General features: G+C 48.1%; 1 protein-coding gene across 1 annotated transcript in view; it reads left to right on the top strand.

The window, feature by feature from the left end:
• The window catches only part of LOC138818856 (tubulin-specific chaperone D-like), a 147,913-nt gene that overhangs the window by 32,194 nt on the left and 89,966 nt on the right, over positions 1 to 25,753 (top strand). Inside the window, exons 8-13 of the mRNA XM_070009999.1 lie at positions 8,233 to 8,278; positions 9,182 to 9,314; positions 10,967 to 11,109; positions 12,556 to 12,616; positions 13,593 to 13,667; positions 19,805 to 19,899. Of these exons, the coding sequence (XP_069866100.1) occupies positions 8,233 to 8,278; positions 9,182 to 9,314; positions 10,967 to 11,109; positions 12,556 to 12,616; positions 13,593 to 13,667; positions 19,805 to 19,899 (553 nt within the window). The remainder of the gene's footprint in view (positions 1 to 8,232; positions 8,279 to 9,181; positions 9,315 to 10,966; positions 11,110 to 12,555; positions 12,617 to 13,592; positions 13,668 to 19,804; positions 19,900 to 25,753) is intronic.

The raw sequence follows: 25,753 nt of genomic DNA, 5'->3' as shown, positions 1-25,753 counted from the left end.
TGTTGGATAGTCCTCCCTTACTATACTGTGGTTCACTTATGGCTGCTTGGCATGTTTGCACCCACAGTGAGGGTCTTTGGCATGTAACACCTGCGATAGGTGAGGGAGGACTATTTGCATATTTAAAAAGTGTGCCTTATGAAGCCACAATAAGTGAACTGTGATACAGCGAGGGATGACTGTGCTGAGAGTGTGCACCCTGTCCTCTTGGGGATGCAGCTGGAAACTTCCAGAGCAGTTCTCTACCATGAAGCTATGCAGTGTTGGATTCCCTTACTCTGGGCAGTGGTGGGCAGCTGGACTCTGCTGCCAGTGTGTATGTGTGGGGGAGGGCGGGCGCGTGCATGCATGCATGCATGGGTACACGGATACATGCACGTACACATGATGCACGCACACATGCAGGTCTGTAGGGGCTGGTGTCCCCACAGTGCGGAGACTGTTACAAGTGTACTGTGCCAGGGCACCAGTGACCAGTTTTAAGAAATGTTCTCCTGACAACTTGCCACTACCTGAATTATAATCTTTTATTTAGATTTTTTTTTTTTTTGGTGGTTGTGGGACTTGAACTCAAGAGCCTGGGCACTGTCTCTGATGTTTTCTTCTCAAGGCTAGTGCTCTACTACTTTGAGCCACAGTGCCACTTCCAGATTTCTGGTGGTTAATTGGAAATAAGAGTCTTAGGAACTTTCCCGCTCAGTCTGGCTTTGAACATGACCCTCAGATCTCAGCCTCTTAAAAAGTTAGGATTACAGGCATGAGCCCCTGGTGCCCAGCTCAAATTCTTTTATTTAGTGAATAAGACTAGAAGACTAGAGTGCTGTTGTCTCGCCCTCCCCACCTAGTCTTTGGATGCCAGTCCTGGGGCTTGAACTCAGGGCCTGGGCACTGTCCCTGGGCTTTTTTTCTTTTCTTTTTTTTCTCTTAAGGCTAGTGCTCTACCACTTGAGACACAGTGCTACTTCTGAGTAGTTTTTCTGAGTGGTTTATTGGAGATAAAAGTCTCATGGACTTTACTGTCTGGGCTGGCTTCAAACTGGAATATAGGTGTGAGCCACAGTGCTTGGCTTTCCTACAACTTTTATTTTCAATTTTCATCTCCTTCCCTATGTTTTCCACATTGCTGTCAGGGTAGTGTTTGTCAAGCTGGCCCTAATTGTCTTGCTTTTGTCCCAGAAGATGTCCTAGTATTGCTTGTCTACTAGGTGAAATTCCATTGCTTCCCCTGCTTCCTTAGGAGGGTTTTCTTCTTTTCATGGAACAACCCACTCCAAAGCCTGTGCCGTGAATGACCTGTGCCTGGGATTCTGCAGGTCCTTAGAGAGCCAGGTATGGGAATGGCTGTGCCCCTCTGATACTGAGTCCTGGTGGAATGTCACGTGGTAGCCACCTCCAAGGCAGGGCTAGCTGGGACTTCGATCATAGCCGGCTTGTTTCTCATGGTGTGGCAGCTGATCCTGTTGGCGTAACATCTGGAGAGCCAGTGACCCAGAGATCCTGGCTTGAGGGTGCAAGGGCTTGGGAGCCACTTACGTGGCTGAAGCTGGAAACCTGCTAGGGTAGGGGCGGGACTCTGCAGGAGTGCTAGGAAATGTGCTGATTAGGGTAACTTTGTGGTTGCCATTTGAACTGTCTATTTGCAAGAGTAACCTGCTAATCAGGAAGTGGGCATTACCAGCATGGCCTGGCTTAGCACCTGTATGATCACACCCATCTTTTCCCCTTTCAAGATGCCTGGGTGCCTGTCACTGCCTCCCAGGCCGACATTCCAACAGCCTGTGTCCCAGCTTTACCTCAGTGGGACATCTAGCACCTGGAGGAGGTAGCCGTGGCCAGGGTGTCCTTTTCTCTTGCATTCTCCAAGAATAATTAGCTTCTCCTCACTCATAATGTGGACTTCCTTATCCTAGTGGTTCGAGAACTGTGTGGGTTTTGGTGTTTTCTGACCCTAATGTGAATATCCCAGTATTTCTGCTCAAGAGGTATTTGCACTTTAAATAGATAACACTTGTAAAATAAATGTATTGGTTATGTTTGAATTTATATAAAGTAAGTTAACTTTTAATTTGTATTTCACATAGACCAACTCTAGTGAAGCATAGTTCTTGAACAAAAAAAGAGTATGTCCAAGTTGACTTGGTAGGGCTGGGAATGTGGCTCAGTGATAGAGTGCTTGTCTAGCATGCATGAAGCCCCGATACTGTGGCTCAAGTGGTGTAGAATGCTAGCCTTGAGCAAAAGAAGCTCAGGGACTGTCAGGTCCTGAGTTAAAACCCCAGTATCCCCGCCCCCCCAAAAAAAACAAAAGCCAGGGGCCTACCCTAACTACTCAGGGGGCTGAGATCTGAGGATTGAGGTTCAAAGCGAGCCCAGGCAGGAAAGTCTGTGCACGAGACTCCTATCTTCAGCTAACCACCAGGAAACCGGAAATGGCACTGTGGCTTAAGTGGTAGAGCGCTAGCCTTGAGCTGAAGAGCTGAGGGACAGCGCCCAGGCCCAGAGTTTCAGCCTTATGACCCAGAGAGAGAGAGTGAGAGAGAGAGAGAGAGAGAGAGAGAGAGAGAGAGAGAGAGAGAGAGAGAGAGAGATTCTGTGTTCTGGTCTCTGGTGAATATATTTAAAAGTGGAAGCAGAGGAGGCATGTGTCAGGTATCAGAGTGGCTCTGTGACGTAGGCATTTCCATCGTCCTGTCTTCACAGACTAGGGGAGGCAGTAGTAGCCTGAGTGGCTACAAGGCTGGCTGGTTCTGCCTCCTCTGTCTAGCAGTTGGGCTGAGTACGAGGAAGTTTGCTCACTTTTCTACTTAGTTTTAAATTTTATTTCACAATTCTTGGGATGAACCTAGGTCACACAGTCTGTCACTAGTTCATACCTCCTTTTTTTTTTTTAATTTCTTTTTGGAGGTATTGGAGCTCAAACCAGGATCTTTGTGTATACTAGGCATGCATTCAGGGTCTGCCATATTCCCAGCCTCTAGAAAGGCTTTTTTTGGTGCTCATCCTAGGCTTTAACTCAGGGCCTAGGTGCTGTCCGTATCCCTGTTCATGGCTAATGCTGTATTACTTGTTCCACTTCTGGCTTCTTGTCATTTTTTATTTATTTATTTTTGTGTTGGTCATGGGACCTGAACTTTGGGTCTGGGCGCTGTCCCTCAGCTCTTCAGCTCAAGGCTAGCGCCCTACCACTTGAGCCACAGCGCCACTTCTGGCTTTTTCTGCTTATGTGGTGCTGAGGAATGGAATCCAGGGCCTCATGCATGCAAGGCAAGCACTCTACCACTGAGCCACCTTCCCAGCCCCTGGCTTCTTTTTAGTAGTTTGCTGGAGATAAGAGTCTCAGTGACTTTACTGCCTAGGTTGGCTTTGAACTGAGATCCTCGGATCTCAGCTTCTTGAGTAGCTAGGATTACAGGTGTAAGCCACTGGTGCCTGGCTAAAGTGACATTTTTTTATTCTGTCCCAATTAAAAGATTAGTTTTTCCCAATGTGACCTTCCTTCCAGAGAGGGCCTACATGGTGCCGGTTTGAGGGTGTTCCCCTCCCCCCTCCCCGCCATGACCCGCCTCTTTGTCATGCTGGTCAGTTTCTTCTGCTTTTTTTTTTTGTTGGTCCTGGGGCCTGAACTCTGGTCCTGGGCGCTGTCCCTAGGCTCTTCAGTTCAAGGCGAGCGCTCTACCACTTGAGCCACAGTGCCACTTCTGGTTTTCTAGTGGTTTATTGGAGATCAGAGTCTCACGGACTTTTCTGCCCAGGCTGGCTTTGAACCGTGATCCTCAGATCTCAGCTTCCTGAGTAGCTGGGATGACAGGTGTGAGCCACCGGCGCCCAGCTTTGGTTAGTCTCTTCTGTTAGTTTGCTAGCCCCATGCTTGCTGATTTAGCTCCCTTCACACCACTCCTGCCACCTCCAGCTTTGCAGTGATCCTTGAGCACTTGGCCTCTGACATAGTTACATCTAATGTCATTGTGGCCAAATACCTGACAGAGACAACTTGAAGAAGGAAGACATATTTTAGCTTAGAGTATGAGAGCATTCGGTCCATCTTGGGGGGCGGGAGAGCAGTTTACGTTCTCAGAAACAGTGAGGCAGGAAAGGGCCAAGGACAAGATACTCCTAAGGACCCACCTCCACTGTCGTATTCCCTCTAGCCAAGCCTAAGGACCCACCTCCACTGTCGTATTCCCTCTAGCCAAGCCTAAGGACCCACCTCCACTGTCGTATTCCCTCTAGCCAAGCCTCAGTTCTCAAAATGTACCAAATGCTGAGGACCAGAGGTTGTAAATGTGAGCCTGGGGGACATTTCATTAAATGTGAGCCTGGGGGACATTTCATATTCAGCTGCGGCGTTTACCTCCTGTCCCAAAGGCTTAAGGGCATCTCAGAATGGAAATACACTCATTTTAACATTTTAACAGTTCCAACATTGTTCAAAAGTCCAAATTCAAAATCTCTTCTAAAGAAAAACTCCTCGCTATGAGATCCTGCCTCTAATATACCAAGACACAGATGAAATATTCCTATTCCCAAAGGGAAGAAAAGGAGGAATAAGACCAAAGCAAGACACATATGAAATCTGGAATCCAGGACATGAGTTGGCCTGCTCTGATCGCCAAGGGCTTGGGAAGCTCCACCCAGTGGTTTTGCCTTCTGTAACCCACGTGACCTCTCTCAGACTAGTTCCTCTCTGCCTGCATTTTTCCTGGATAGGTGTTTCTCAGTCCTGACTTTTTCAGCATCCTGGGGTCTTCACTGCATCTTCTTACATTGCCCGACTCGGGCTGGCTGTAGGGGTCCTGACTGCCACACTTCGCCTAGGTTCCTGGTCTTCATTTGAATGCTTCCATGTCCCCACAACTCTTAGGATGATCTAAGTTCTGCCATCATCTTTACAAGTGCTTGGCTCTCTTGGACTATTGCTACATTGGAGTGCAAGGTAGCTGAACCTAGGAAAGTGCTGCCCTAGGTGGCCCTGTGTGAGCGGGATACTCCCTAAGGCTCTCAAAGGAGAATCTTACAAATAAGCTTATACTTTTTTCCCCCCAGTCCTGGGGCTTGAACTCTGGACTTAGGTGCTGTCCCTCAGCAATTCAGCTCAAGGCTGGGTTAATTGGAGATAAGAGTCTCACGGACTTTTTTGCCTGGGCTGGCTTTGAACCGTGATCCTCAGATCTCAGCCTCCTCAGTAGCTAGGATTACAGGCACGAGCCACTGGCGCCTGGCAAAGTGAGAGACTGTGCTTTGTTTTGTTTTTTGTTGGTTGTGGGGCTTGAACTCTGGGCCTGGGCGCTGTCCCTCAGCTCTTCAGCTCAAGGCGAGTGCTACCATTGGAGCCACAGTGCCACTTCCATGGGCACTGTTCTTGAGCTTCTCACCTCAAGGCTAGTGCTCCCTCTACCACTGGAGCCACAATGCTGGTTTTCTGGCGGTTAGCTGGAGATAAGAGGCTCATAGACTTTCCTGCCCTGGCTGGCTTTGAACCACAGTCCTCAGATCTCAGCCTCCTGAGTAGCTAGGATTATAGGCATGAGCCACCGGTGCCTGGCAAAAATACATTTTTAAATTATAGTTGTATAAAGGGGTTTTGATTCCAGAAGTCAGATTATGAGATCAGTGCCACCCTTGCATTGTTTTCCTTTGCCTTTCCCCATCTCATCCCTACCCCCAAGCTATGTAGTTCCATTTTTACACAATGTACAATGAATATAATGACTATGTTTGCGCACCCTTTCTTCCTCCATTAGTGTCTTCTTCCCTTGGCTTTTGCCCTCTCCCTTAGAATGTTTCATCTTCCTAGCATTCATTTTATTAAGTGGCTTGTTAGTTTTTTGAAGAACTTATGACACCATTGGACTCCTCCTCTAAGTATAATGGCACTAAGTATATAAATGACACTAATTACTTTAGCCACTGTGTCCTTTTTTTGGGGGGGGAAACAAGTTGTGGGGCCTGAACTCGGCCTGGGCACTGTCCCTCAGCTCTTCAGCTCAAGGCTAGCGCTCTGTCACTTAAGCCACAGCGCCACTTCCGGCTTTTACTGCTTACGTGGTACTGAGTTACTGAACCCAGGGCTTCATGAATGCAAGGCAAGCACTCTGCCACTGAGCCACCTTCCCAGCCCCCACTGTGTCTTTCTTGTTCACAGCTTTAAACTTTTTCTTAGCTGGCCAGATTGTTTTTCAAAATTTTCTCCACTCTATCTTTTTTTTTTTTTGTCAGTCATGGGGCTTGAACTCTGGGCCTGGGCACTGTCCCTGTGCTCTTCAACTCAAGGTGAACACTCTACTGCTTGAGCCACAGCGCCACTTCCCGTTTTCTGAGTGGTTTATTGGAGATAAGAGTCTCACGGACTTTCCTGTCCGGGCTGGTTTTGAACCTCGATCCTCAGATGTCAGCCTCCTGAGTAGCTAGGATTACAGGCGTGAGCCACTGGCGCCCGGCTTAGTAATTATTTTTGTGTTGTACTGAGGCTTACTTGCTCAGCTAGCTTGCTTGGCTGGTGAATTACCATTTAAGTTGTGCCTCCAGCACAGCTTTTTGATGATTATTTCGATAATGGAATCTTAAGGACCTTCCTTCCTTCCTTCCTTTCTTTCTTTGTTTCTTTCTTTCTTCCGTTTCTTTGTTTCTTTCTTTTTCTTTTTTCTTTTTGTCAGTCATGGGGCCTGAACTCTGGGCCTGAGCACTGTCCCTCAGCTCTTCAGCTCAAGGTGAGTGCTCTACCACTTGAGCTACAGCGCCACTTCCGGTTTTCTTGTGGTTTATTGGAGATAAGAGTCTCACAGACAGCCGGGCGCTGGTGGCTCACGCCTGTAATCCTAGCTACTCAGGAGGCTGAGATCTGAGGATCGCGGTTCAAAGCCAACCCGGGCAGAAGAGACCGTGAGACTCCTATCTCCAATAAACCACCAGAAAACCGGAAGTGGCGCTATAGCTCAAGTGGTAGAGCGCTTGCCTTGAGCTGAAGAGCTGAGGGATAGCGCCCAGGCCCAGAGTTCAAGCCCCACGACCGACAAAAAAAAAAAAAAAAAAAAAAAAAGAAGTCTCACAGACTTCCCTGCCCGGGCTGGCTTTGAACCGAGATCCTCAGATTGCAGCCTCCTGAGTAGCTAGGATTATAGGCGTGAACCACCAGCGCCTGGCTCTTAAGGACTTTTCTGCTTCAAGTTACTGTCCCCCAGAGGAAAAATGTATTTGCTGTTTTGTAGATGAACTAAGTCTTAGGAATTTTTGGTTAAGTGTTTTGGAGACTCAGAATTACGCTTGTCTACCAGGCATCAAACTGGAAATAAATTTCCCAACTGAGAACTCAGAAAGTAAGAATTGGTGTCCAGTGAGACCCAGTGACCCAGTGAGAGCCAGTGTGCCAGCAAGACCCAGTGTTGCAGTTACCCAGTGAGAATCAGTGTCCACTGGAGTCACTGTCCCAGTGAGAGCCAGTGTCCCAGTGAGACTGGGACACTCTTTGGTGGTAGCCAGCAGGTTCTTGCAGAGCAGTGAGTGGTGCACATGCGCAAACAGCTGTGGTTTCAGGGAGGGCGACCCTGTCAGAGACTGCGGCCTGTGCTTGTTGCTTGTGCTTGTGAGGGTGGGACAGATGTTCTTCCGTGTTGACTAGTGCTCTTGAGGAAGGAGTCCTTTGTCTCCTTGCTGTTTGTTGTGTGGGTAGTTTAGTCCTTGGCATTTTTACTTTTGCACAGATAACTCGGACCTCTCTGAGGCTCTCTTGCTTCCTCCTTGATGCCTAGCTCAGTCTACACACTGCATGTTTGGAGCAGATTTCCCTCAGAGGGTTTGACTCCATCAGTTGTACCCTTGTTCTAAGGGACTTGTGGGAAAGTTCCTTCTCCAATCTCTAGTAGTCCTCTTGCTGTTAGGAGATGTGTGTTCACAGTAAATTCTATAGGATGCAATAAGCTGTTGTGATAGTTTATTTTTTGTTGGTTGTGGGGCTTGAACTCTGGGTCTGGGCGCTGTCCCTCAGCTCTTCAGCTCAAGGCTAGCGCTCTACCACTTGAGCCATAGCACCACTTCTGGTTTTCTAGTGGTTTATTGGAGATAAGAGTTTCACAGACTTTTCTGCCCGGGCTGGCTTTGAACGGCGATCCTCAGATCTCAGCGTCCTGAGTAGCTAGCATGACAGGCGTGAGCCAGCAGTGCCTGGCATGATAGTTTATTTTTTTTAAAACTGTACATTTGTATTTATAACATTTTGATGTTCACCTTCTTTTTCAGGCTCAAATATTTAAGCATGGAAAACGTGAAGACTGTCTACCTTATGGTAAGGTGAATTAGTGATGTCAGTTTTCTGGTATGATGTCAGTATGTTCTGCATATGGTCCCTGAACATTGATCCGTAGTGTAGGAATCTAATTTGGTGTATTTAGATGCTCTCATAGCCCTTAGGTTTTTTTGTTTTGTGTGTCTTGGTAAGTGGGACTTTTGGCAAACTTTATTAGTTATTTGAAATACAGGAAATTGCTGACGTTTCTGTACTGGAGATCCAGGCTCTTAGCGCCTTATTGCTGTGTCTTGTTCACAGTTGCCACTGGCCTGCCGGGGTCCTGTAGCGGCCACTTCCCCGTTGACTTTACTCCCTGTCTCCCCGTCCCCTCCTGCCACCTCCTCTCCCCTCCCATCCCCATTAACCTCTAGTCCTCCCTCCCTCCTTCTGTGCTCCGCCTCCTTTTTCCCCTGCCACCGGGTCCCTGTCCTCTCATCTGCTCTGTTGGTTCCATCCTGACTTCTCTGTGTCCTCCTCTCCCTTGTACGGTCTGTTTTACCTCAAGCCCATTTCTGAGAGCTAGGCCTATGTTTCTGTCCTGGGCCTTTATGGCTGTCCATAGAATGCCGTCCTTGTGCTCTCTTGGCCTTGGCTACTCCCAGGTCTGACTGGCCTGTGTAGCACAGGGTCCTGACAGGCTGCTGCCTATGTGAGACCTTTCCACCATACTCCCCACCTGGGCCCAGCCTCCTTTTCTGTCATTGTCACCGTTCCTGCATTGTGCTGAGTGACTCAGTGGGTTCTACCATCCTGCTTTTGATAGAAACCCTGGAAAAAGGGGGTTTTGTAGGTCAGGGCTCTGGTGCTCAGTATTTCTTAGCCATCACCTGCCTGTGGACTTGGTTGTATTGGATACGGGGTGAGTTTGGTCTCTGCTGAGTCACACGCTCTTGTTTGCAGCCAGCACTGTGCTCCAGTGCCTTGACAGATGCAGACTCCCCGAGTGCAGCCAGACCCGGCTGCGGAAGCTGGGCGTGAAGCTTGTGCAGCGTCTTGGGCTCACCTTCCTGAAGCCGAAGGTGGCAACGTGGAGGTGAGTCAGGGTCAGGGGGCAGGCTCTTACCCAGGTGGGGACGGCCGCATGGGCTGATGGGAAAACCTGTCTTCTGAGTTAATTTTTCTTTAGTTTCTGAAGTGTTTCTCATTGTGAAAGGAGTGATTTTCCTTTTGGTTATATATAGGTCTTACAGTTATACTAGCTGAAGCTGGAGTGGTGACGAGAGAAGTCTGCTTTGGTCTTCCCTGTTGCTCATGTGCAGGATGTGGTCACTGGGGGAGCTTCTTTTTTTTTTGCCAGTCCTAGAGCTTGAACTCAGGGCCTGGGCGCTGTCCCTGAGCTTCTTTTGCTCAAAGATAGCACTCTACCACTTGAGCCACAGCGCCTCTTTCGGCCTTTTCTGTGTCTGTGGTGCTGAGGAATGGAACCCAGGGCTTCATGCATGCTAGGCGAGCGCTCTACCGCGAGGCCACAGTCCTAGCCGGAAGCTCCTTTTTGATTTGTGATGGGTCTGAAAGCCGGATGTAGAATGTCTTTGCTTGTGGTAAAGATGGTGCTGGGTGTGATCAGTGGTTTTGAATCGCTGGCTCTGTGGCACAGACTCTGGCAATGTTCTTAGGATGTGTGTTTTTAGTAACCTTCAGTTCTGTTTATTTCAAGTGTAACTTGAAATATGATTTGGGAAGCTATATTTGAAGTATGATTTGGGAAGCCATATTTTAAGTTCAGTTGGTTAAACTTTGTTGCAAATGGCAGCAAATTTTACAGAAATATGTTGTGGTTCAGATACTTCTTGGGTATTTAGTATACAGTTCACTCTAAGAGCTTATTGGGTAGGCTCCAGTAGCTCATGCCTATAATCCTACCTATCTAGGAGGCTGAAATCTGAGGATCACAGATTGAAGCCAGCTTGGGCAGAAAAACCTTAGAGACTCTTACCTGCAAGTAACCATCAAAAAGCCAGAACGGGAGGTATGGCTCAGATGGTAGAGTGCCAGCTGTGAGTGATGTATCCATTCCCACAGTCAGCCTAAGGAATCAGTACACACAGTTAGGCAGCTTGGTGAGATCCGAGGTCTGCAGGGGTAGGAAGCAGGCTGGGGACACAGAGGAACTGGTACTCTAGTCAAGCTGACAGACAGACAGGAAGGACAGTGTTTTATTCTGTTGAGCTGAGTTGTTTGGATGAGGCTAACTCATACTTGGGAGGGCCACCTGGAAGCATCCAGATCTACCTAGACATGTCACATTCATGCTCATAAGTACTGGGGACATTCATGGGGGACGGATTATAATTTAAAGTCCTTACACATAATTGGCAATACAGTTCTATAACTGATCATACAATTCTATAATAGTACTTACCAATTCTATAATTGGTAATATACTTAGGTTTTACTTTCTTTCTTTCTTTTGGTCAGTTGTGGGGTCTGCACTCTGGGCCTGGGCACTGTCCCTCAGCTCTTCATCTCAAAGCTAGCACTCTACTACTTGAGCCACAGGGCCACTTCTGGCTTTTTTTCTGCTTATGTGGTGCTGAGGATTCAAACCCAGGGCCTCATGCATTCAAGGCAAGCACTCTACTACTAAGCCAGATCCTCAGCCAAACTGATGACTTGAATCACCAAGAAATTTGATTGTAGGTTCAGGCTGTACTAGCTTACCTGAGTGTGCTTTGTTTTACATAGGTATCAGCGTGGCAGCCGGTCTTTGGCTGCCAATCTGAAGCTCTGCACCCAGGATCAAAGTGAGCAGAAGGCACCGACTGACAGCGTGGCTTCTGATGCTGAGGAGGACTATGACATCCCAGAAGGGGTGGAGAGTGTGATAGGTAGGTGGGGCTTGGGACCCTGCCTGGGCTGTTCCTCCGTTTCCCTCCCATATTGGTACCTTCACTGAACATATGGCCAGTGGCCTGTCCTCTCCGTGGACGGGTTGCTCCCTAGTAGCCTTAGGCTCCCCCTAGCTCTCAGCTGTGTCACACTTCTTTCTGCACACCTCTGGGGAGCTAGGGCTCTCAGGGTAGTTGAGGTGGGCACTTGGTTCTTGAATCTGTAGCACTTTCATGTTTCCCCCAGTGGCATCTCAACTCCTGAAGCTCCTACCGTGGGGAGGTTGACCCAGTACTCTAGTCACACAATGGAGACTTCTGCCCACCTTCCGCTCTGTATCCTTCTGCTACTCCCTAATGCTTCTTTCCTATGGGGACCCTGGCTGAGAGGGCTGGGCCAGGCTGACCTATCTGCTCCTTCAGGGCAGGTTTCCACCTAGACTACAGATCGCCCTCATGTGCTGCCCAGGTTCCCCTTTCCTTGTTGCTGTGATGTGACATCTGGTGCCCTCCCTGGGTTGCTCAAGGCCGTTCAGAACGCCACCATCCCATACGGAGCCCCTTGGCCTCCTCCTTGTTGCTCTCTGATCATCACTGCAGGCATATTTCGTCATTGCCCTTTTGTTGGCTTGTCTCAAATCCTACTCCCCTTCTTTTTCTCCCAGGTTTTCTGGGGCTTCTGGTGTCCTATGGCCAAGGTGTTTTGAGGGTTACTGGGTTTTGAGGGCCCATCCTGCAGGAGCAGGCTCAGACGCTGCCTGGAGGTCCCCAGCTGCTTCAGCTGTCCTCAGCCTCCCTTCCAATGTGCTGGGGCAGACCCTTGTTCTGAGCCTTTGCTTTGCCCTTAGCCTTCATCTTGCACTGGGCCTTCTTCACCTGGTTGACTTCTCTGATGGGATTCCATTAGGAACAGTAACAAAAATGGGTTTCCTGGGTTCATTTAAAAATAGAGGAAGCTGGGCTGGGAAGGTGGCTCAGTGGTAGAGCGCTTGCCTTGCATGCCTGAGGCCCTGGGTTCGATTCCTCAGCACCACATAAACAGAAAAAGCCAGAAGTGGCGCTGTGGCTCAAGTGGTAGAGCGCTAGCCTTGAGCTGAAGAGCTGAGGGACAGTGTTCAGGCCCTACGACCGGACCCCCCCCCCAAAAAAAAAAAATAGAGGAAGCTGGGCGCCGGTGGCTCATGCCTGTAATCCTAACTACTCAGGAGGCTGAAATCTGAGGATCGCGGTTCAAAGCCAGCCTGGGCAGGAAAGACCATGAAACTATTATCCCCAATAAACCACTGGAAAACTGGAAGTGGTGCTATGGCTCAAGTGGTAGAGCACTGGCCTTGAGCTGAAGAGCTGAGGGACAGCGCCCAGGCCCAGAGTTCAAGCCCCATGACCAACCAAAAAAAGAAAGAAAGAATTTACTGAGGCTGATAGCTCATGTTCTGGTTGTTACAGAACAGCTTCTGGTTGGGTTGAAGGACAATGACACGGTGGTGCGGTGGTCTGCAGCCAAAGGGTAAGTGCTGGTGCCTTGCGAGGAGCAAAGTGACGTCCTAGGAGAGGGACAGGCCTGTATCTCAGTGTCCTTAAAAACTTCACACAGGGCTGGGGAGGGGGCTCAGTAGAGCGCTGGCCTTGCATGCCTGAGGCCCTGGGTTCCATTCCTCAGCACCACATAAGCAAAAAGAAAAAAGCCGGAAGTGGTGAGTGTGGCTCAAGTGGTAGAGCGTGCCTTAAGCTGAAGAGCTGATGGACAGCGCCCAGGCCCAGAGTTCAGGCCCCACGACCGGACCCCAAAAAAACCCACAAAAATACTTCACATGGGGTTTGAGAGCTTCATACTCCTTACAGGTTCTCAAAAGATAGAATGACTGTTTTTTAGGTCATATTTCTTCTTTTATAACTTAATTTTAAGATGTGAGTTTTAGGTTCTAGTGCGATTGTGAGTTCTGCAGGTATAGATGTATAGTTTTAAGTTGTCTGTGAGGCTCCATTGTGGAAAGGGCTGGCAAGTACGGGTCAGCGGGGGCTTTTCTATCTATAGGTTCCACTGGGACCGCATAATTTTGGAGCTCCCCACGGGCCAAAGGGCATTCAAATCAGCAGTGCTAAGTTTCAGCCCGTAATCAGTGTGGCTTGGTATGAGATTAGGTTGAGAGGGCCTTTCCTGTGAGTTTGACTTCAGGACTCTCTCTGCCCTGTGTGGGCTCCCCACCCCCCGACATCATTGAGAGCCAAAAGTGTTTCTTGTGGAAGGGGGGTTGTGGGCCCCCCCCCCCCCCCCCCCGCCAGGTGAACAGCCGGAATTGGAGCTTATAGCAAGCACCTGGTGCTCCTGTGCTGGTGGCTCGTAACCATTAGTAATGGACTCAATGCCCACATTACTGTGGGGTACGATGCTGCCTGCTCCTCCCTGACACATAGAGTGGTTGCTGGGCAGGGCTGGCTGGAATGAGCATGTGTGTCTGATGAACTGTTGCTTTTCTTTCCAGAATTGGCAGGATGGCTGGAAGGCTTCCCAAAGAGCTGGCAGACGACGTGGTGGGGTCTGTGCTGGACTGCTTCAGGTTCGTTCTCACACTCGGGCACAGCTGCAGCATTGCTCTTGGTCCTGTTACATCCCCTTTCAGTCGAGCTGTTCTTCAAAACCCCAAACCTATTCTTACCTTTTGAAGTTAAACTTGGCAATTTTGGTCATCTTGTGTGTTGCTATTGTCAACATGGTTATATTTAAACTTTAGGAAGAAGTGAAGCTAGTGTGGAACCTGTGTACACAGGATTTTCATTCTTCGGTGTGAACTTGGGTCTGCATTGTAGACAGAGCTTTCTGTGATGAAAGGGTGCTCCATCTGTAGTATGGCCACAAGCCTGTGGTGCTGCAGCTGTCGAGGGGGGCACTTGTGACAGAGGCCTGGAGTCAATGTTCACTGGAATTTTAGTTTAGGTTTTTTTTTGTGTGTGTCAGTCGTGGGGCTTGAACTCTGGGCCTGGGCACTGTCCCTCAGCTCTTCAGCTCAAGGCTAGCGCTCTACCACTTGAGCCACAGCGCCACTTCAGGCTTTTTCTGCTTATGTGGTGCTGAGAAATGGAATCCAGGGCCTCAGGCATGCAAGGCAAGTGCTCTACCACTGAGCCACCTTCTCTTGTACACTTTTATTTTGTTTTTCTTTGTCGGTTGCGAGGACCTGGGCACTGTCCCTCAGCTCTTCAGCTCAAGGCTAGTGCTCGACCACTTGAGCCACAGCACCACTTCGTTTTCTGGTGGTTAATTGGAGATTAATCAAAGTCTCATGGACTTTCCTGCTTGGGCTGGCTTTGAACCGTGAGCCTCAGATCTCAGCTTCCTGAGTAGTTAGGATTACAGGCGTGAACCACTGGTGCCCTGCAAATTTTAGTGTTTTTTTTTTTTTTTTGATTGGTCGTGGGGCTTGAACCCTGGGCTTGGGCACTGACCCTGCGCTCTTCAGCTCAAGGCGAGTGCTCTATCACTTGAGCCACAGCACCACTTCTGGTTTTCTGGTGGTTTATTGGAGATAAGAGTCTCATGGACTTTCCTTCCCAGGCTTGCTTTGAACCAAGATCCTCAGATCTCAGCCTTCTGAGTAGCTAGGATTACAGCCACCAGTGCCCAGCTCAAGTTTTATTTATTTGTTTGTTCATTTATTTATTTATGCTGGTCTTGGGGCCTGAACTCTTGGGCCTGGGCGCTGTCCCTCAGCTCTTCAGCTCAAGGCTAGCGCTCTACCACTTGAGCCACAGCGCCACTTCTGGCTTTTTCTGCTTATGTGGTGCTGAGGAATCAAACCCAGGGCCTCATGCATGCAAAGCAAGCTCTATACCATTGAGCCACCTTCCCAGCCCATGTTTTAGTGTTTTTTTTTTTTTTTTTTGTTTGTTTTTTTGGGTCTGGTCGTGGGGCTTGAACTCTGGGCCTGGGCGCTATCCCTCAGCTCTTCAGCTCAAGTCTAGCGCTCTACCACTTGAGCCACAGCGCCACTTCCGGCATTTTTCTTTTTGCTTATGTGGTGCTGAGGAATAGAACCCAGGGCCTCAGGCATGCAAGGCAAGCGTGCTACCACTGAGCCACCTGTTTTAGTGTTTTAAAAGGGCATTCTGATCTGAGAGTTCATGGTGTGTGTGTGTGTGTGTGTGTGTGTGTGTGTGTGTGTGCATGGCGTGTGTGTGTGTGTGTGTGCATGGCGTGTGTGTGTGTGTGCGTGGCGTGTGTGTGTGTGTGTGCATGGCGTGTGTGTGTGTGTGCATGGCGTGTGTGTGTGTGTGCGTGGCGTGTGTGTGTGTGTGTGCATGGTGTGTGTGTGTGTGTGTGCATGGCGTGTGTGTGTGTGTGCGTGGTGTGTGTGCGTGGTGTGTGTGTGTGTGTGTGTGTGTGTGTGTGTGTGTGTGTGTGTGTGTGTGTGTGTGTGTGTGTGTGTGTGTGTGGTGATGAATTTGACCTGGGACCATTCCCAGGCAGGGGACTGGTCCCCTGCCTCCCTGAGGATTGTTACATTATGTGTGACAGGACTCCGGCCTTGTTCAGGACGCTGCAGGGGACTGGTCCCCTGCCTCCCTGAGGATTGTTACATTATGTGTGACAGGACTCTGGCCTTGTTCAGGACGCTGCTTTGCCTTGGCACTTTAGGAGCTGGTGCTGCGGTGTTCTGTCATGCTCTGTGGCTATGACTGGCTGCAGAAGTGCACTGTCAGCACTTTGGATATTCCAGGTGTGCTACCTGTGTCTCTAGGGACAGGCTTGCCAGCAACCCCGTCGGTTTCCTTCTGTAGCAGGTCTCTCTGCCTTGTGTAGCCTCAGGGCTGTTCAGTGACAGTTACCAAGTGCAGGAAACAGTATGTCACATTGGGCATCTATGTTGAAGTAATGCTATGTGTAGTAGAAATATTCCTAGCAGAAAGTACTCTCCTAATTGGGGCTGCTTGTGGAGCAAATACAGATTCTCTGTTGGGGTTCTATGGGCTTGTGATCCTGGAGCCTCTTTCTGGAGGGTCTGGACAGGTGCTGTGCTGCTGCTGTCCCTCTCCCTGTCTGCCTGGGCAGTGGTCAAGGCAGCTAGCCCACCCTGCTCTCTCAGAGGGTTCTCAGAAGCTGGCCTTGGTGGGTGGCAAGGCTGGGATCACACCCATCTCCTTGGGGCAGTGGTTTTCCTGAAGTGGCTTCTTTTTCTTTTTTTCCCTATGGTATTGCTGTATGTACTCACTGGTCATTTAGTGGTTTTTTTGGTGACCATATTAGGATTGGGCCTCCACAGGTGTCTTCTGCTATAGCTATCTCTCCATTTCTTTTTGGCTTTAGTCATTTTTAGGTAGAGTTTTGTATTCTTGTTGGGCTGGCCTCAGACTGTTAGCCTCCTACTTATGATCTCCTGCATAGCTGGGATTTTAGGCATGATCACGTGTTCTTAGCTAGAGCATCTGTCTGTCTGTCTATCTATCTATCTATCTATCTATCTATCTATCTATCTATCTATCTATCTATCTAATCTTTGCCAGTGGTGGAGCTTGAACTCAGGGCCTGAGCTTTTTTTGCTCAAGGCTAGCACTCTACCACTTGAGCCACAGCACCACTCCTGGCTTTTTCTGTGTATGTGGTGCTAAGGAATAGAACCCAGGGCTTCATGCATGCTAGGTAAGCACTCTACCACTAAGCCACATTCCCATCCTAGCTGGAGCTTTTTATCTAAATTCTTCTGGAGTTTTCCTTTGCATCTTTCTCTGCCCTTGGGTGTTACTCGTCTCCATGGGCTTTGTGGGGCCCTGGTGTGAGCCATTCCTCCAGATTTTACTCCTTTCTCTTGGCTTGTAGTCTTGGCCTAGTGTCAGTCATCCTGACTAGTTTAATCTTGCATTGTTTCTGTTATTTATGCTATTTGTGCATCTCTACATTTTTTTTTTTTTTTTGGTGCCAATTTTGAGGCTTGAACTCAGGGCCTGTGCATTGTCCTGAGCTTTTTTTTTTTTTTTTTTTTTTGTCGGTTGTGGGGCTTGAACTCTGGGCCTGAGCACTGTCCTTCAGCTCTTCAGCTCAAGGCGAGCGCTCTACCACTTGAGCTACAGCGCCACTTCCGGTTTTCTGGTGGTTTATTGGAGATAGGAGTCTCACGGTCTTTCCTGCCCGGGCTGGCTTTGAACCGCGATCCTCAGATCTCAGCCTCCTGAGTAGCTAGGATTACAGGCGTGAGCCACCAGCACCTGGCTTTGAGCTTTTTTTTTTTAAGTTTTTTTTTTTATTGTGAAAATACCATACAGAGGGGTTACAATTACATGAGCCAAGGTAATAAGTACATTTCTTATCAAGCATTGTTGCCTCCTCCTTTGTTTTTCCCCTATCATCCCTCCCCTCCCATCTCCACAACTAAACTCCCCCTCCCCCCTAGAATCTTTGTTCACGATTAGCACTCTGCCACTTTAGCCACAGCTACACTTCTGGCTTTTTTTAGTGCTTAATTGGAGATAAGAGTCATAGACTTCCCTGCTCAGGCTGGCTTTGAACTGCAGTTTTGATCTCAGCTTCCGGAGTAGTAGGCATGAGGATTACTAGCACCAGCTTGTACATATCATTTATATAGCTGAGTTTTAGAGGGCAGACGTGATCTTACTGCTCTTGAATCCTCAGCCAAAATAGCAGTGCGGCATGTTGGAGGAAGGACCTGGTGAGTCGAGCCTGAGCCTCCTGGCCCCTTCTTCCTGCTTCTCTTGGCTCCCATCATTGTGTGCCTTTTATGTCAATGGATTTTGTGTTTCTGGATGCTTCTTGGATTGAGTTTGAGGGCTGGAGCTTGCTTTTAGTTCCTGATTGAAGGTTCTCCCTGTCTTCCTGTCATTGAGGACCAGGCGCCCTTCCTGCCAGCCTTGCCTGGCAGGAGCCACAGCGACACACTTTCCCTTTAGAAAAGACATTACTTGTATTGTATTTGGGTTATCATATGGATATGTTTATTCAGATGTTATTAAGGTTCATGGACAAGCCTCTCTTTCTAATAAAGTTCTAAAGGCTACAAATGCTGACATTAAGATTTAGAAATGGGCTGGGCGCCAGTGGCTCACACCTATCATCCTAGCTGCTCAGGAGGCTGAGATCTGAGCATTGAGGTTCAAAGCCAGCCCAGGGAGGAAAGTCCATGAGACTCCTATCTCCACCAGAAAACCAGAAGCGGTGCCGTGGCTCAAGTGATAGAGTGCTAGCCTTGAGCTGAAGAGCTCAGGGACAGTGCCCATGTTCAAAATTCAAGCCCCATGACTGACCCCCCCAAAAATTAATAAAGGTGTTATAAATTGTTTTGCTTTTTAAAAATTTTTTTATTTTTATTGTGAAAATACTGTACAGAGGGGTTACAATTACATGGGCAAGATAATGAGTACATTTCTTATCAAGCTTTGTAGCCTCCTCCTTTGTTTCCCCTTCCCATCCCTTCCCATCCTCCCCCCGCCCCCCAGTTGTTTTGCTTTTTGCCAGATGTATTTCTATATTTATGTTGGTAGCAAAAATGGAAATTTCAGAGCAGCCTTGACCAGTCTGAGCATAATCACTCATACTAATAATCATAACAGGCCACATCCTGAAGAGAGCTTCTGAGCTATTAAAGGGACATTCTTTTTTTTTTTTTTACATTTTATTGTTATCTTTAAGTAGTTATATAAAGAAGTTCCCATTCTATAAAACAGCATATGAATACAAGGTGTCAGACAACACTGTCACCCATCGCTCCTCACCCACCCCTTCCCTCACTGTGATAAAAAAATTGAGATTAGATGATTACATAAATGTCACGTATTTCACAGTATTGTGGAACAGTGATACTTAGTTAAAGTCACAAACACATTTTAACCTTCACAAGGCAAATCGTCATTACCGTGGTCTATACAGTTTGTGAATTCTAAGAGCAAGGCCTTATCTCAGGTGGCCATGTGGTCTGCCGTGGGCCCAGCTACTTGGGAGGCTGAGACAGAAGCTCTAGGCCAGCCAGGTAACGTAGCAAGGTGTAGCTCAAAAGAAAAACATCCATGTGCCAGTCCCCATTAGTGCAAGAATAAAATCTCTAAATGCCATTTTATTCTAATTAGAAAATAAATTTTTTTGTGTGCCAGTACTGAACTCAGGTCTTGGTGCTGACCTTTAGCTTTTTTGCTCTGGTGCTCTACCACTTGAGCCACCACTCCACTTCTGACTTTTTGGTGGCTAATTGGAGCGAAGAGTCTCACAGACTTTCCTGCTCTGGTTGGCTTTGAACCATAATCCTCAGATTTGTCTATTGAGTAGCTAGGATTGCAGTTGTGAGCCCTGGCAAATGGTTTCATTCTGATGTTTAAATCTTGAATTTGATCACATGAGTAAACAATGGGAATCATTTTATTGTGTTTAATCAATGACATCTGAATTGTCTGGGATCCCCGGGCTGAGGTTGGGTATGCAGAATAGCTGGAGCCTCACGGCTGACTTGGGAAGACCCTCTGAGGCTGGTGTTTATTTGGTGTTGGTCCATATGGTACAGTGGTAGATGCTCTGAGTTGGAACTTGGGCTGACCCAGGACTTTGATTTGTTTTTGAGAGCTCTGAAGAGAGGTGTACTGGGTGTGACATTTATCTTCATGCTATGTCTTATTTCAAAAAGAGCATCATGGGTAGCCTATGTTATGTGCTAAACTGTGGGCTTTGAACTGAGAGCTGACCATAGAACTCTGAACTCAGTTTTCAGGAGATGGACAAGGCATGGCATGGTGGATGTCTGGCACTTGCTGAACTTGGTAGACGAGGCCTGTTACTCCCATTGCGACTCTCAGAGGGTAAGTAATTGAAACACGTAAATCTGTCCTTAGGCCTTTTGTGGCATGATGGCGTTGCTCTGCTGAGCTGTATCCCTGGCACGGCCAGTTGTAGACCTAGTGTTAGTGTAGCAAAGTGCATTAGATGCACCTTCCAGACTCCTTCCTCATACCAGGCTTGATAATTTCCTGATGACCTCTTGGATAAGCTGTGGAACTTCCCTAAGCAGATGCCCTGCATTCTGGGTCTGGAGGGCTATGGGCTGTTGTGTCGTCTGGTTTTCTTACCTTGAGAGCTGATTTCCACTCTCTTGCTGTCACCTGTTGAACCCAGTGCTCCTGCAACATCCTGTGTTGCCTGCGTGACAGTGGTGCCCTGGGATGAGGCTGCTGGAGTAGAGTAGAAAGCTTGGAGAGCTCTCCAGCAGCCTCCGTGGAGCACAGTGTGGTGGATAAGCAGAAGGACCCACGGGCCAGGCTGGCTCTCAGCCAGAGGCAGAAGATGGGGCGGTAGGGGCCTGCTGCCGTAGAGTTGATGGGGAAAGCCCCTGGGGTGGCTGCAGATGCTCTCTGAGTGGGAGGTAAAGAAGTCTGAAGAGGCCTCAAGGACCTGTCTGAGTGAATCCCACAGTCGATGCACCAGAGGTGGCTTTTGTCCAGAACAAAGATGCTGGACCATGTGTCCTGTTTCACCAGCACTGAGTTAAGTTGTCTACCCCAAGCGCTACAAGTGAGTGTGCAGATCCGCTGTGGTTACCACTTCTGTTTGTGTAGTCTTCTGTTTTTCCAAAACCAGCATTACTGGATAACTATTACTCACGAAAGGTGTGCAGTTAGGTGGTCTTTAGTACACTCAGGGTTGTGTAATGGCACTGTAACTTAACTTACCATTTTCATAGCTTCAGGTAGAAACCCTGATCCTGAGTGCAGACACTCACCCTAACTCCCCAACTCCTGGGCAAAATGGATCCCCTCTCTACTGCTCTGTTTTGCCTTTTCTAGACATTTCACATAAGCACTCTGTGATATGTGCTCTTTTATGTCTAAATTCTTTCACTTAGGGCATTGTTTTTGATGTTCATCCACTTTGTAGCAGGCCAGATGTTTTTACAGCTGAATAGTATTCTATTGTATTCATTTACTACATTTTATTCTTTCATCATCTGGCAAACATTTAAGTTGTTCTCGCCTTTTGGCTATAGTGAATAATACTCCTGTGAGCATTTGTGTACAAGGTTTTGTAAGAGAGACTGCTAAGTCAGTTTAAGATACTGCCAAACTTTTCTAATGGCTGTACCATTTTACATTCTTATCATCTATATACAAGGATTCCAGTTTCTCTACAACCTCACCGCCATTGCTTTTTGTTTCTCTTTATTTAAAAATAATAGCAATGTAGCCAGGTGTTGGTGGCTCACACCTGTAATCTTAGCTACTCAGGAGGCTGAGATCTGAGGATCACGGTTCAAAGCCTGCCCGGGCAGGAAAGTCCGTGAGACTCTTTTATCTCCAATAAACCACTAGAAAACGGGAAGTGGCGCTGTGGCATAAGCGGTAGAGCACTCGCCTTGAGCTGAAGAGCACAAGGACAGTGCCCAGGCCCAGAGTTCAAGCCCCATGACCAAAATAAAAAAAAAAGCAATGTTACACGAGAGGCTGAGATCTGAGGATTGTGGTTCAAAGTGAGCCCAGGCAGGAAACTCCATGAGACTCTTATCTCCAATAAACCACTAGAAAACCGGAAGTGGCGCTGTGGCTCAAGTGAAGAGCTGAGGGGCAGTGCCCAAGCCCTATGACCAGAAAAAAAAAGCCACCCTATGAGTATGGAATGTCATCTCATTGTGGGTTGGTTTGTGTCCCTGCTGACTGAGGAACAGCTTGAGCTTAGCTCCCAGGTATTAGTATAGGTAGCAGCTGTTTCTATAGCCTAGACTGAATGGATTGTTTATCACATTTCTTCCTACCTTGAATTTGTGAGGAATTGTGATCGGTACAGCAGAGGCAAACTGTCTTGTGAGGAAGGGTCGGCCCAGTCCCCTGGGAACGGGGTGGTGGTGATTCACTATTGAATACAGAGGTGGTTGGTGAACTTCACACGGATGCTGCAGTCTGGCCCTCTTCAAGAGTCAGCGGGTCCTCAGGCGCATCGGTAGAGATGAGTTCCACTGTTGAGCACTGGATGTGCCTGAGACTTGGTTGAGCAGGGTCTCGGACTCCATCGTGCTGTGGAGCCCAACCATTGTCGCTCTTCCCGTCCCTTCTTCCTTGGCACTTGTTTGTGTCACAGGACATCACACATTGAACTGATCCCCTGCCCTAGAGTAAGGGGAAGGCATAGGTACCATAAAGTGTCACACTGTTGTTGCAGCTTTGAAACACGGTGTAGAGTCAATGAACTGCTCATGTTCATAGTCGGCCTTCTGCCTGGTGCTACCTTTCTTGGGAACTGAAAGTTGCTGTAGGCTTTTCCTGTGCCTGGTAGGGCCTGTCTTGTGAAGCGTTGTATCAGCAGAGGTCCGTCCGGCAGGCACAGGGCAGGCACGGGGATGGTAGGTCTTAACGCTTACTGAGCATCTGTGCAGCATGCTTTTTACGTTTTCACTTAAAAAATGTTTTTATTTATGTATTTATTTATTTATTTTTGTTAGTCCTGGTGCCTGACCTCTGGGCCTGGGCGCTGTCCCTCAGCTCTTCAGCTCAAGGCTAGCGCTCTACCACTTGAGCCACAGCGCCACTTCCGGCCTTTTTCCTTATGTGGTGCTGAGGAATGGATCCCAGGGCCTCATGCATAAAAGGCAAACACTCTTATCTTCCCAGCCCTTAAATTTAATTTTATTGTTTGTTTTTTTTTTTTGGTTCGGTTGTGGGGCCTGAACTCTGGGCCTGGACCCTGTCCCTCAGCTCTTCAGCTCAAGGCCAGTGCTCTACCACTTGAGCCACAGCGCCACTTCCGAAATTTTTCTTTTTTGCTTATGTGGTGCTGAGGAATCGAACCCAGGGCCTCATGCATGCAAGGCAAGCGCTCTACCACTGAGCCACCTTCCCAGCCCTTAAATTTAATTTTAAATCTTGAACTTCTACCTCTAGTTAGCCAGATTACAGGTGTGGACTACCTGGGCATGTGTTTATTTTAGATCTTACACCGTTCCTCTGAGAAAAGTCTTATCTTTATAAAACTGTAGTTGAAGGCACATGGTTGAGCAGTCCTGCTATTTTGTGGTCTCCTCTGAGCTGTTGTGTCCCCTATATGGCATTCTATTTAGTTGAGAAGCAAAAGCAGACACTTTGGAAAGACATTGTCTAGGGGACGGGATTCAGATGAGCATGTTGTTACATAGAACTTGTGTTTGTGTTGTAGAGGACAGGGAAACCTTCATGGTTGCATGCTGAAAAGGAAGAAGTGGCCCTGGGGAAGTTAGATTGGAAGGCAAAGGTTCCTACTCTATCTACCTTCAAGGCAATGGCCTTGAGGAGGCCAGCTTTACCACGGGGCAAAGGTTCTGAAGGGGGGTGCTTTCTTTGGATGGCTTTCTAGGGAGTTCTGCCAGTTCCTCTTCTTGCATACATGCATGCATGCATGTGTACACACACACACACACACACGCGTGCTCTCTCTCCCCACATCCCCGCATGTGTTGTAAGCCTATGTCTTGACCTTTACTTCAATGAACAAGTGTCTGTGTTCTCTGTTTCCTGGAGGACCTCATTGAAGACCACTTGGTCTTCGGTACTTCAGGTGTCTCAGATGCCAGGGCTTATCTTCACGAGTCCTACTTTTGATCCTTTTAGCTTTTTCAGAGTTTTTGATCCTTCTTCAGTGTGAATGTGAGTCATGGAGGGCTCCTGCTGGGTTTGAAGGAGCTAATGTAGGGTAGCAGGCCATCAGGATTTCCTCTGTTAAATTCAAGAATAGGTGTACTGTATTTCATTACTGTTACCATTATGACAAAATGTGTGTGCCTAGTTTTGCATTTTATGTATTTTTTCCAGTGTTTTGAGGTTTTTGTTTTGGTGCTGGTTATGGGCCTTGATAGGCAAGGTCCTTGAGGTTTTGTTCTCAAGGATAGTGCGTTACCACTTGAGCCACAGCTTCACTTCTTTTGGTGGTTAATTGGAGATAAGAGTGTCCTGGGTTTTCTTGCCAGGGCTGGCTTTGAACTGTGATCCTCAGATCTCAGCCTCCTGAGTAGCTAGGATGACAGGTGTGAGCTGCTGGTGCCCAGCAAGTGTTTGGCTTTTTGAAGTCAAGCATTCTGATCTATTTGGATATTTAGTGTGGCTCTTATTTTCTCCCTCGCAATTCTTATTTAATGGAGAATTTTGCACATTGGTTTGAATAAAAACTAGTAATCAGTGTTGTTTTGAGCATCTTGGGTGTGTAGACTCATATCTTTCATCCAATTTGAGGTATATACTGCTATTAACTTCTGAAGGCATTTCCCCTGCGTCTTACCCTTCTCTTGCTCTGAGATGCCATTGTAGGTGTGTTGGTTACTTGGTTGTATCTCTCAGGTCTCTTAGGTTGAACCCAACACTCCCCTCCCCTCCCCCATACACTCTCAGCCCCCTTCCCCAGTCTTTTGTGCCTGTACTGAGGCTTGAACTCAGGGCTTTCTGCTCTTGGCTTTTGTGCTCATGGTGCTCTACCATTTGAGCTGTGGTTCTGGTTCATTTATTTATCCTCTCCCCTGCTTCTCAGATAGAGTGATTTCAATTATTCTGTCCTTCAGCTCCCTGATTCTTTCTTTCCTGTGGGCCTGGGTGCTGTTGCTGAGCCCTTCAGCTCAAGGTGAGCGATGTTCTCCCGGCTGAGCCACCGGTTTTCTGGTGGTTCATTGGAGATAAGAGTTTCATGGACTTTCCTGCCCAGGCTGGCTTTGAACCATGATCCTCAGATCTCAGGCTCCTCAGAGTAGCTAAGATGACAGGTGTGAGCCACCGGTGCCCGGCTTCACTGACTATTTCTTGTGCCTGAGCAAGTCTGGTCTCAAGCTCTCGTTTTAGAGGGTTCCCCCTCCCTTGTACTGGAGAGTGAGCCCAGAGCCTTGTATTTGCTAGGAAGTACACTGCCCTCTGAGCTGCATATACCCCAGCCTCTTCCTCCCCCTTTTTTCCCATAGTTCATTTGAAAGTATTTTAATTTTTTCTTTTTTTTTTTGGGTCCGGTCGTGGGGTCTGAACTCTGGGCCTGGGCGCTGTCCCTCAGCTCTTCAGCTCAAGGCTAGCGCTCTACCACTTGAGCCACAGCGCCACTTCCGGCTTTTTTTTCTTTTTGCTTATGTGGTGCTGAGGAATCGAACCCAGGACCTCGAGCATGCAGGGCAAGCGCTCCACCACTGAGCCACCTTCCCAGCCCAGTATTTTAATTTTTAAGACAGGGTGTCAAGGAGTAGAAGAGGAGAGCAAATGATGGCATTTCAGAACTATGACAAATAGATTTCCTTCCTTGGCCCTTTTTTTTTTTTGTCGATTGTGGGAGCTGAACTCTGGGTCTAGGGCTGTCCCTCAGCTCTTCAGCTCAAGGTGAGACACAGCACCAATTCCGGCTTTTTTCTACTTATGTGGTGCTGAGGAATCGAACCCAGGGCCTCATGCATGAGGGGCAAGCACTCTACCACTGAGCCACCTTCCCAGCCTGGCCCTTCTGTTTTTGAAAGAGGGTCTTTGCTAACTTTGTCTTGCCTCTGCTTTCCAAGTGTTAGAATTACAACTATGTGCCATCATGACTTTTGTGATTTTTTTTTTTTTTTTTTTTTTGCCGGTTCTGGGTCTTGAATTCTGGGGTCTGAACACTGTCCCTCAGCTCTTCAGCTCAAGGCGAGCGCTCTACCACTTGAGCCACAGTGCCACTTCTGGTTTTCTGGTGGTTTATTAG

Source organism: Dipodomys merriami, unplaced genomic scaffold (genome assembly GCF_024711535.1).
Source record: "Dipodomys merriami isolate MVZ:Mamm:240054 unplaced genomic scaffold, mDipMer1.0.p SCAF_783, whole genome shotgun sequence".
In the NCBI taxonomy this organism is placed as follows: domain Eukaryota; kingdom Metazoa; phylum Chordata; class Mammalia; order Rodentia; family Heteromyidae; genus Dipodomys; species Dipodomys merriami.
Note: the sequence above shows the minus strand (reverse complement) of the source record. Positions and strands in the feature narration are given on the sequence as shown.